The sequence below is a fragment of the Camelina sativa genome, chromosome 4 (assembly GCF_000633955.1).
Source record: "Camelina sativa cultivar DH55 chromosome 4, Cs, whole genome shotgun sequence".
Classification (NCBI taxonomy): domain Eukaryota; kingdom Viridiplantae; phylum Streptophyta; class Magnoliopsida; order Brassicales; family Brassicaceae; genus Camelina; species Camelina sativa.
The window spans coordinates 29,007,096-29,020,020 of NC_025688.1; the positions used below are offsets into that span (position 1 = coordinate 29,007,096).

General features: G+C 38.3%; 1 protein-coding gene across 2 annotated transcripts; it reads right to left on the reverse strand.

The window, feature by feature from the left end:
- On the reverse strand, positions 7,791–9,090 carry LOC104783151 (BON1-associated protein 2-like). 2 transcript variants are annotated; one of them, XM_010508253.1, is made up of 2 exons: positions 8,405–9,090; positions 7,791–7,999 (listed from the first exon to the last, which is right to left on the reverse strand). In XM_010508253.1, exons 1-2 carry the CDS (start codon positions 8,988–8,990, stop codon positions 7,980–7,982), a joined length of 606 nt encoding a protein of 201 aa, XP_010506555.1. In that variant the 5' UTR covers positions 8,991–9,090; the 3' UTR covers positions 7,791–7,979. The 2 variants fall into 2 exon arrangements, with proteins under 2 accessions (XP_010506555.1, XP_010506554.1); XM_010508252.1 differs by lacking the exon at positions 7,791–7,999 and having other exon boundaries at positions 8,290–9,090.

Here is a 12,925-nt window from a genome sequence, read left to right on the forward strand (position 1 = left end):
TCTAATTGATTCACATAAAAAAAAATCTTATACAAAGCTCTAAATTTTTTCTGTTTCTGTTGATTCTAATTACAAAATCTGAGTCGTAAAATAAATCTTATCTATATTCACTAAATTATTACTCTGGAGACGAGAGACTGATGAAATATCCATATATATCTTGAAAAACCTCTTACAAAATTGAAAATACTCAAAATATACTTAATGAAGTTTGGTTGGTGTCACAATAAGTTATTAACACCGGGTGCCGGTAACTAATAAGATCAAGTGTTTTTATTTAATTGGATATGTATTTTTATTTCATGGTGTAAACAAGTGAAGCCTACGCGCGGTATTGGTAAGGTGAAAAACTTTTTGAATGCATTGATGCCCACACCCGGTATTGGTAACATATTAATATAAAATAAGCCATACATTTATTAAAGATTTTTTTTAACAAATTTTCAGAAACAATAAAAATAAATCTTTAACAAAATATTTTTCTATTAAAAAAATATGATGAAAGTCAACATCATAAAAAACAGACATAAATGCAATGATTGAATATACATTTTGTATACTACAAAACTATATGATTAACATAAATGCAATGCAACTCTTGTACAGTATGTGATATAAATCAATATTCATTTATCATATTTGAATGAACTATTGTATTATTAGAGAACCATATAATCCTTATGTATGAAAAGTTTGATTTTCTATAAACTTTTGTTAATTAATGTTAATAAATTGTGATTTTTTTTTTTAAATGTAGTGAATTATTGTTGGTTAATAGTTATGAGAAATGATTTGGTATAAATAAATAGACTAATAGTGCATTTATAAATAAACATTAAATACTTCTTTTTGTGTGTGATTCGATAACATCAAAGGCGAGATTCGATAGAATCAATGTTTTTAATACAAAGAGAATATGTGAAGTTGATCCGCTGCATTTATGAATATGCAATATTTCCTTAACATTGATCGAATTTACTAAAATTACAAAGCAGAAAAATGTACAAAAACACATAATTAATTAGTAAGATTGAGATTGATGTTGATAAAACTAATTAAAATAATCAAAGTGATATTCATATTCTAGCGTTATCATGATTAAATGGATTCCAACGTTGGATTCGGTCGAGTTTGTCTTCTTTGAATCATCATAATCTGAAACACATGTATAAAAAGAATATTGTAAACAAGAAAAAAAATAGATGAGACTTTACATTATCCAATGGATAGGCAAAATTTCTTTACCTCAAATAAAATACCAAAACTTTTTGTTTAAAGATAACTATTTTCCTAAATTAAACTAGAATATTATGTTTGGATTCCCAATTTTCAATTTAGGATTTATAATTCCACAATTACAAAAAGATTTTGAAGTCAATTTAATATTGAAATTTATGGTATTAAAAAGGTAAACTAATGGTATTCTTTCACTACGGACCCTGTAGTGGCAGTTGCTCCCACCAACAAAATAAATAAATTTTTAACACTAAACAAAGTAGTTAATGTGGTAAGTTCGTAAGGAGTTCGATTCTTTTTTCTTTTTTTTTTACTAGTGGGTGTTAGTTAGACTGTTAGTTAGACAGTTACGATCCTCTAGGCATCTTGGATATATGTGAATATAGAATATCCTCTCAGCATAGATATGATTCTATCATCATGTTGTACTCTATAAATACTGTCCTTCGGTTAATGTTAATACTCACGGAGTTCATATTATAACATGGTATCAGAAGCCCTAGCCTACTGCTAGTTGTTTGCTCGATCCATCTCCGCCCTCTTCTTTCTTCTTTGCTCTGTTTCTCTTCCTCATCCCCTGTTTTCTCATCTTCTTCTCACTCTTCCCCCTTGTTTTCCATTTTTTATCCGCCGTCCCATCTCTAAGCATGGCCGACGCAACACAGAAAACCGACAAACCATTCGGTATTTCTCAGATCAAGGCGTACATCCCAATCACCCTTGACATGTCCAAAATGAACTACGACGTCTGGAGAGAATTGTTTGAGACCCACTGTCTCACCTTCGGCGTTCTCGGCCATCTCGACGGCACATCTACTGCAACTCCGGCGACACAACAGCAGTGGACGGAACACGATGGCTTAGTCAAAATGTGGATCTACGGCACAATCTCAGAATTGATCCTCGACACGGTTCTCAAAACCAAAGCTACGGCTCGTGAACTTTGGCTCACCATCGAAGAACTATTCCGCGACAACAAGGATGCTCGTGCTATGCAGTACGACACAGAACTGCGAACCCTGACAATCGGCGATTCCAGCGTGGCAGAGTATTGCAAAAGACTCAAAACGCTCTCTGACCTCCTCGCCAATGTTGATTCACCAGTTACCGACCGTCAACTCGTCATGTATATGTTGAACGGCCTGACAGACAAATTCGACTCCATAATCAACGTCATCAAGCACAAGACTCCGTACCCATCCTTCACCGTTGCCCGCTCAATGCTACAACTGGAAGAGGACCGCCTGTCCAAACATGTGAAACCCGCCATTACTCCACCTCCTAACACATCATCGCCCAACATCCTCTACACCACGACTGATCAGAATTCATCGCGTGGTTCCTCATCTGGCCACAACAACCGTGGTAATCATAGAGGCCGCGGTCGTGGAGGTCGTCAAAACAGAGGAAGGGGTCGACACAACAACCACTGGTCGTACAACAGCCCACCATGGGGATATGGTTATCCGCCATACCAACATGCTCCACACCAATCATCCTACTTCCCGCCTCCGCCTCCCTACTATGGACCTCCGCCTCACATGACGTACCCGCCGGCGCCACCGGTCATGCATTCTGCTCCTCAACACCACGGTGAGGCACACGTTGCACAAACCAACACACCGCTGACCTACCTCCCACCTGCGTTGACGAATGCGTTCCAAACCATGACACTTCAGGACCCCACTACCACTCCATGGGTCATGGACACCGGCGCCACCAACCACATCACCTCCCAACCAGGTATCCTTCGTCCTCCTTTTAATTCGAGTAATGTACCTTGTGTTGTTGTGGGAAATGGAACTTCGGCTAAGGTCACTCACGTTGGTAATGGCATCCTCCCCACACCCTCTCGCTCTCTTAATCTCCGTAATGTGCTTATTTGTCCATCTATAATCAAAAATTTGATCTCGGTACGTCGCTTTGTTACGGATAATAATTGTTCTGTTGAGTTTGACCCCCTTGGCTTTTGCATTAAGGATCTCCCGACGAGGACAAAACTCCTCCGCTGCAATAGTGAGGGTCCCCTCTACTCCGTTACTCCACCTACAAGCTCTCCGCCACAAGCTTTTGTTTCAGTCCCTCCAAGTGGTCTTCTGTGGCATCGTCGCCTCGGCCATCCCGGCAATAATAATCTTTTTCGTCTTCTGTCATCAAACAATATTTCTTTCAATAAGACCGACTTGACGACATTGTGTCAAGCGTGTCAACTTGGCAAACACATTCGTTCTCCATTTATATCATCAACAAGTTCTGTTTCTAAACCTTTTGATCTCATTCATTCAGATATCTGGACTTCTCCAGTTCCAAGTGTGAGCGGAATGAAATACTATCTCCTATTCTTAGATCATTTCACACACTTCATTTGGGTTTATCCATTGCAGCGCAAGAGTGATACGTTCAGCAAGTACATATCGTTCGCCGCATATGTTCAAACGCAATTTCAAACCACCATCAAGTCCCTCCAATGCGATAATGGTGGTGAATACAACAACCGTGCGTTTCTGACTCACCTCTCCTCCACCGGCACGACCATTCGCTTCTCATGTCCACACACGTCACAACAAAACGGACGAGCAGAACGCACCCTACGGACCATTAACAATCTTGTCCGTACGTTCCTCCATCAAGCGTCTATGCCGCTATCATATTGGGTCGAAGCCCTCAATACCGCCGTTCATACAATCAACCTCTTACCATCATCGGCGATCTATAATCAAGTACCGTACTCCAAGCTGTTCGCAAAACCGGCGCAGTACAGTCACCTTCGCACATTTGGATGCTTATGCTATCCGAATGCATTGGCCACCTCCGATCACAAACTTGCACCGCGTGCCACTCCTTGCATCTTCTTGGGTTACCCGACTAACCACAAGGGATACCGCTGCATGGATATTGCCACTAGAAAGGTCATCTTATCTCGTCATGTCACTTTTGATGAATCGGTCTTTCCTTTTTCGAAAATTTCTTCAGCTTCTTCCCCACCGATCCTTGTCCCTAAACAGATCCTTCCGGTGCCTCCCATTCCCCGGTTGACCATCACTCCACTCGTGGAGCCACCTGTCACAAACATCGTTCCCCCCTCTCATCCGATGGTCACCCGTAGTAAAAGTGGTATCTCTAAACCACAAGCTCCATTATGTCTCCATACAGACATAATATCTCCCATTCCTACGTCACATGTCCAAGCGGCTAAGGATCCATTTTGGAATGACGCAATGACACAAGAACATAATGCTCAGATTAAAAGGCGTACGTGGGATCTGGTCCCCCGGCCTGTTGCTACTAATATTATTCGTTCAATGTGGCTTTTCAGGCACAAATTCGATGCAAATGGCAAGCTTAGTCGTTACAAAGCCAGGCTCGTCGCTAACGGGAGATCACAACAACTAGGCATTGACTGCGACGAGACGTTCAGCCCGGTCGTCAAACCGGCAACAATCCGCGCGGTGCTCCATACGGCAACTGCTCGCAACTGGCCGCTACACCAACTCGACGTGAAGAACGCTTTCCTGCATGGTGATCTCAAGGAGACTGTTTATATGCATCAGCCCCCCGGATTCGTCGATCCGACTAAACCGAATCATGTATGCCTTCTCCGACGTTCCCTCTACGGCCTTAAGCAGGCGCCCCGCGTGTGGAACTCTCGGTTTGCAAGCTACGCTCGCCGCATTGGATTCAAACAGAGCGTTTTAGACCCTTCGCTTTTCATTCATCACCACGGCCGTGACATCGCATATCTTCTCTTATATGTTGACGACATTATTCTCACCACCTCCACCCCTTTGCTTCTTCAACGCATCATCTCCTCCTTGAGCTCTGAGTTTGAGATGTCGGATCAAGGCCTCCTCCACTACTTCCTCGGCATTTCAGTAACAAGGAATGATGCTGGTCTTTTCTTGAGTCAACATAACTACGCCGCTGATATACTACACCGTGCGGGAATGACAAACTGCAACGCTACCATCACCCCTGTGGACACCAAAGCCAAACTTGCCGCTGATGCCGGCGCTCCGGTTAAAGACCCTACGCTCTATCGAAGTCTAGCCGGTGCACTTCAGTACCTCACCTTCACCCGACCTGACATTGCCTATGCAGTCCAACAGGTGTGTTTGTTCATGCATGATCCACGAGAGACTCACTTCAACGCTTTAAAACGCATACTCCGCTATATCAAGGGCACTATTTCTCACGGTCTACAAATTCATCGTTTGTCCGTTACTGATCTTGTTGCATACACGGACGCTGACTGGGCCGGGTGCCCTACAACTCGACGGTCTACTTCTGGATATTGTATTTTTCTTGGTGATAGCCTCATCTCGTGGTCTGCCAAGCGCCAACCTACAACGTCTCGGTCCAGTGCAGAAGCCGAGTATCGGGGTGTGGCGAATGTTGTTGCCGAAGCTACCTGGTTACGAGCTCTTCTCTCCGAAATGCACATTACCATACCGAAGGCCACACTCGTCTACTGCGATAACGTTAGCGCCGTCTACATGTCCTCCAATCCCGTTCAACACCAACGGACCAAGCACATCGAAATTGATATTCATTTCGTCCGCGATAAGGTTGCTATTGGCGAGATCAAAGTGCTTCATGTTCCCTCCGCTCACCAGTTCGCAGACATCTTCACCAAGGGCCTTCCATCTCCGTTGTTCTTAGACTTTCGGGACAGTCTGAACGTCCGCTCAGCCGCTTCACCGACGTTCCGACTGCGGGGGAGTGTTAGTTAGACTGTTAGTTAGACAGTTACGATCCTCTAGGGATCTTGGATATATGTGAATATAGAATATCCTCTCAGCATAGATATGATTCTATCATCATGTTGTACTCTATAAATACTGTCCTTCGGTTAATGTTAATACTCACGGAGTTCATATTATAACAGTGGGTATAACCTTTAGTGTGATTATGCCTTAGTAGAACTAGGTTAAGAAGCTTTTAAGCTTGATTCGTTCTTTCGTTATTCTTCCATTGAATGTTATTTGATCTTCTTAATGTTCTCTTGTTTCTAGTCTTACTAAGCACCTGGAATCAGCAAATGCAATCTTCTCGTTTGTTTGATGTATCATTGGGTTTTGTTGGGTCACTGCTGATTCTGCAGAACTCCCTCCTATATAGTTCACCTCAACTCTACTGGTTGGTTTTGTACACACTCAACAAACTTCTTCTTCTGCTTTGTTTGAGACTTTAAATGGATTCTCTGGTTTCATATATGTGTACTTATATGTTTATCTGCTCTGCAGGCTATGTGTCGCGTTTCTTGCCTTTGATGTTATCAATGTGGTCCTTTGCGTTGCTGTCGCTTGTCTTATTGGTATTGTTGTTTGCCTTGCATCATTGCGGTATTGTACGCTTTGGCAGATCGAGTACGTCAAAACAATAGATTGTGTTTAGTTGTGTATGGGCAAGAGGCTTTTTTCTGATGCTTTCTTGATGTTTTAGGAAGGCGTATCGGATGAGGAGATAGAGAGGCTCCCGAAATTCAAGTTTCTGATGGTAAGAAACTCGGAGAAAGTGAGCGGTAAGATATGAGAAACTCATGGAGGGATAATGACTCAACTTGGTGTTGATTCTCCAACAAGCGTGTGCTATCAAGCGACGAAGCTGTAAGTTTAGTAATAGTATTAACCCATGCATCCGGATCCAAAACAAATGAATCTTTGCCTCTTTCAGGAAATGTAGCATTTGTCTCTGTGACTATANCGTCCGTTACTGATCTTGTTGCATACACGGACGCTGACTGGGCCGGGTGCCCTACAACTCGACGGTCTACCTCTGGATATTGTATTTTTCTTGGTGATAGCCTCATCTCGTGGTCTGCCAAGCGCCAACCTACAACGTCTCGGTCCAGTGCAGAAGCCGAGTATCGGGGTGTGGCGAATGTTGTTGCCGAAGCTACCTGNTGAACAAAATGGCAACGATGCAGTATGATCAAAGTTTTCTCCAGTCAGATTCATTTATCGGTGATTTTAGACTCTCTCCACTGTTAAACTTTTGAGCTTTAGTATCGTGGTGGAAACTTGAGACAACGTGAGGGGCTTGAGCTCTTTCTCTACTATTTTGTTGTGTAAATGCATCAAATAAATAGTTAATTATATTACACAACTGTTTTTAATAACATGTCGAGATTATAATTTTATATAATAATTGAGGTTTTGACGTGTGGTTTTAGTGTTTGCAATAAGAGAGAAGTCGTCTTCATATGCACATGTGAAATGTGAATGTAGTAGACGCCCGAAAGCTTCACCAAATCGATTGAAGAAACGTTCTTTACACGTTACAAAACGTAATAAATAATTCAACTTCCTAATGTCAATTATTTATCAAAATTAGTATTTAATATCTAAAGGTTGGACCCAAGATATATAGATTAACCATATGTAAAAAAAATGGTTACCAAATAAAAAGTAGGATAAATATAGTGTTTAGTTTACTCTTATCCATTTGACGTACATTTTCATTATTCCATCATTAGTAGCCAATTATTACATATATCTTTTTTCTGGTACAACTATTACATAAATATATCTTTTAGTGTATGTAATATATAAACAAGACCAGAAAATGAGAAGGAAAAGAAAAAGAAGAATTCAAAGCTCAGGTGCGCACCTTACTCGTCTGTGAATCAGACGTTAGTGATGAACCCAAATCCATCATTATGCGCTATAATCCTCACAGCTCCGCGTCTTAGGTGTCGAACCCGGCCTTCACCAAGTTTTACTTACAAAGTAACCACCAGACGACTAATTCTTTTTGTTGACCACTGTGCACAAATAATATATATAGTCAAAACATTTAAGTGGAAATGGGTATATATCCTATCTAATTGGTTCACATTTATTTTTATTTTTTTTAAAAATCTTATACAAAGCTATAATTTTTGTGTGTTTCTGTTGATTTAAATTACAAAATCTGAGTCGCAAGAAAAAGACGATTGTTGAAGCTTTTTAGCATGAGTTAATTAATTCATCACAAGAATTCCAAGTAAAAAAAGGGTTTTCTTATTGATTTATTTCATAATACTTAAATTTATCAGAATTTTTTTTCCCCCAGAATCCCAATTTTGGAATAAAAATATGGCAAAAAAAAATGTCAAGATATTAAATATGTGCAAACATACGAGAAAATTAGAAGGAGGAAAAAAATCAAGAAGGGCGTTGATACGCACACCAAACAGGAACTCCGGTGACTACACGACCACCACCATAACCAGCAGTCGAAGCCATTGATGTCCTCTGTCTCCACATTTGATTATTGGTCGCCGCAGCAGCTTGCGAAGAACACGCCGCAAAGGAAGAAGACGGCAACGGTAATATCGATTTATGATCATTATAACTACCGTCAGGTTTTACCATGATTGACACGTTGATGATCCCGCATTTGTCACCATAGTCATCTCTCAACCTGTAACTCAAGAAATTCAAATGCCCTTGTGGAGCAAAACCTCCCATGAAGTCCGTCACGGGAATCTTGGCGTGTCCAACAAGTTTCTCAGCTCCATTGCTCGTTCGATAGAATACGTCCACGGAGATGAACCTTACGCTTCCGTTTATTGGCATCTCAATATCGAATTTGTATTTCCAAACCGGACAGCTCCCACCCAAATCATCCAAATTGGACTTCCAAGAATGTTTATCGTCGATACTGACGACGGTGAATGTTTTTTTCTTCAATGGTTTACGATCAACCTTGAGTCCTTGTGCTGAGATTACCTCAACCTCCAGTGATCGTTTCATTGTTGAATACGACGACATGGTCTCTTTATATGTTATGTGTGTGTATATGTGTATCAGTGTATGTGTAAGTCTAATCCTCTTTGCAAGAGATTCCCTTATTGTTTTGTATCTTGAAATTGAGAAAATGAGTGAGAGAGAGTGTATATGTAGGCTTAAGCCAAATTGACCAATGAAGAAGAGGCACGCTTTTTTCGTCGTTGTTTCCACTCACTTTCTAATAGTGTGTTTGTTTTTAACTAGTATCTTATTTTCTGGGAAATTTCAACTATTGTTGTTTTGTTTTGTCAACTTTAGTCATTTCGAGTTTTCGACCGTTGTATGGTTTTAAATTTATTTAATCAAATAATGGGAATATATTCTTTCTTTTTTAAAATCATATATTTCGCTTAACGGGTATATATATATATATATATATTCTTATTCTGGATTTGATTTTTTAAACATAAATTATTATTTTTTTTTTAAACATAATAATAACATAAATTATTATTCTTATTCTTATTCTTACTCAGGGGATGAAAATTGTAATGATATATTTAGATATGTTTTTTTGTTTGAGAGAGATGGGAATGATGAGGTGTTCGATCGGATGGTTCCTGGACGCTTGGCCGGTGGCACGATCAACGGTGGTGTGCGGCGTGTCTACATCTAATAAAATGGTGCGTCTTGCTGCAAATTATTTAATTTGCTTTGATTACATCACGATATTAATTACGTATATCCACCTAATTTTCCTTATTAATTAATCGTTATTATTTTATTTTATTTTGGACAAAAATCGTTTATTTTTATTTTGTAAAGTATTCAGTAGCTTTTTCTAAAGAAAGGGCGCGTCTCTCCACTACAGAAGACCTCTACAATTTTGCTTTTTAAAAAAAAAAATTATTTTGTCTAAAAGTTTTTGATTTTCCGAAAAAAGGATTAAAAATTAGCCCCAGGCATTATAATATTTTCACGAATGTCTTTTAAAATTAATATTTATCAACAAGTGCATTCACGGAATTAGAAACTTAGTTTGAGGAAAGTTATGAAAGTACCTTTGTTTTTTGTTTTGGTAAACGTTATGAAAGTACGTTGTAGCCAAGCTAGCTTTAGTTTGATCTCAAGGAAGACATTGCGTACGTGGAACGTAATCGTTGAGAAAGTCTTTGGCGCTAGTTGTTGGAGTCGTTGATACGGCACGTGTCTTGTACACAAGCGATTAAATTGACTTGTAATTGAAGGAAACTGAAACTACAATTCGAACGAAGTTTCAGGTTTAATTCTGTTCAAACGTACGTGGGCACGCGTTTTTCGTTTTTCTGCACCAAACTAGACGACATTAAAAACATGCTACTCTGATCGTTGGCCAGTTCGTATTAATCTCAAATTCTCAATATCACAGTTTCAGCACAGAATATAACAGATTTAATAGAAATTAACCTCGTATCTTCACTTTTGTGAGACTATTATTGTGATTGGACGTCTTATAATATAGTGATAGAATCATATAAAGAGCCATTAAACCCCTGATTGTCAAAAAAAAAAAAAAAANCCCTCTCGTTAACACGAAGAGCTGCAATGGCCGTTGGGTTTAGAGGAAGAACAACTTACCGTCCGAGTACACACTATAGCCATTTTCTCACATTTGCGTATATATAAATCATACTGACTAGTCAAATAATACAAATTGGTATAATAATCTAGTTACGTGATTCATCCACTTTCAAACAGTCAGTGTAGGCAATAGCTGGGATAGGTAGAAACGAGTCTTTGGAAATCTTGGCCAACAAACACATACACAAATGACTGCATGCATATTATAGTCATACGTAAAAAAACGTTAATTACGGACGTCATGATGTGCATCTTCTCTTTTTAATTGTTAAAAACCATCATGAGCATCTAGACGTAAGTTAAAGTAACTGTGGAAAAAATCATATATTACATCCCTATTTGAAAATTAAGTTTAAAAACTAACCACGATGCTAATAACGAGTACGTACCTTAATTTTTATGGATTATTCGCCAGATGGTACCATGGTCATAAATATGTATTATATATATGACCGAATATAATATGACTGTTGGGCTTAGCTTGCAGTGATGAATAACCATTACAGATTGTTTCTGGAAATTTATGAGGTTTTGCCTCGTTATTTCATAAAACACTTATCAGTGATACAGTACGTCTTCTACAATGTTGTCGTGTTGACTTGAGGGTTCAGTGTTATGTCCGTAAATAGTTTTGGTTGATTGCGGGAAAAAGACGAATTGTATTTTACAAGGTAAAGTTGACGTATGCAACTATTGCTTTTCATATAAATTGCACTTTTAAAATATTCAAAGAGAATGAATTAATACCAATAATTTTGTCGATTGAGATTAATATTGTATATGAGAATTATATATAGTCGCGCGCATACATACCAACAAATTGTTATCGTTAGATCCTATATATGTTCAAATTAATTCATCTTTCTTTTGGATGTTCATATTTAAGCTAAGAGTTTTTAGGAAGAAAATAACCATTTGTTCTCTCCTTTTTACCCTGCTACGGTTCAAAACTAGATTCACTATATTGTGTCGAATGAGACTAACTACATATTTTAGTCAAAACTGAAATATATATGGACGTACGACAAAATCATGAAACAATCCATAGATCTAATGTTCAAGCATTTCATCATTGAATGATATCGAGGATTTTGTTGTTCTTTTCTTTCGTTAATAGATAAAGAAAACATATCTGTCGTTTTCTTTTCCTTTTTCTTTTCCGAAATTTTAGTTGCTTCTTAGTTCATTTCATTTTATCGAATGTGGAAAAAGATGTGATTTGATATATACTTAACTCTTAAACACATGTGTACGATTCTTATAGCTGTACTCGTTAATAGATAATTGACCAGCAAATAGCAAGTCTTTGTATCATTTTCCACTAACCTATATATAGTTTTATGATTCTTATAGCTGTTTATAGAATAAAGTTTTAATTTGAGAAATTCCCGGTAATTGTTTCAGACATCTCCCTTTATCGATCGGATCTACATGTGTCGAGATAACCAAAGTAAATGTTTTATATTTCAATAATTGAAATCTAATAGACTAATTGTTGGACTGGTGCATGTGATCATGACAATGTAAATACATTTCATTGTACATGGGGGTTTGTTGGGCGATAGTAACGGACATCAAAACTGTGTTTTTCTTTTCAATAATGTTGACTCGACGATACAAATAACAAATAACAGAAATAAATCATCAAAATGTTATCGCCTAAGGAATAAACCTAAAACGACGTTATTCTGTCAATATTGTCTACCATGGACATTGACACATTGTATCTCTAGCTGTTATTGTTATCCATCGCTAACAAAAATTGAAACGAAACATTAAGCGGAAAAATGCTTTATTTGATTACGTACTATTTAAGCGATTCATAACATATAATGTCTATTGTATATATTGAGTATTGACATGTCATGTTGTTACGTCATCTTCGTGACGTGAAATTAAGATATGTACGCTCGCATAGCAAATGTAAGTCCGATTGAGAGATTTAAAAATGTTTTAATCAAAGACTAGTAATCGTGACTTTTCACTTTTGGTCGTCTTTAACAAAAACAAAATGGAAATATGAATGAACACAAGTATAGGGTGCAGACCTATGAATTGTTTGATTATCCCATAACAAAATTATTCAGTAGGCTCATGCTCGTTGGATGGATACCGTCTAAAAATTCTGTGGTACTTATAGTCAACATATCAGTCAACGTACGATACTAAAATATAATGTTAGTGACACAAAATTTCAATAACAACTAGTTGTATAATAGAGGTGTCATGTGTATATGAGTGGTTGTAAATTTACAAAATAGTGGGAAAAAAGTACCCCTACACCATGTTTTAATAATCCATGTGAACTCGGGCGTTTGTGACTTTTATCTAATACAATAAATCGTTGCAATTTTCTT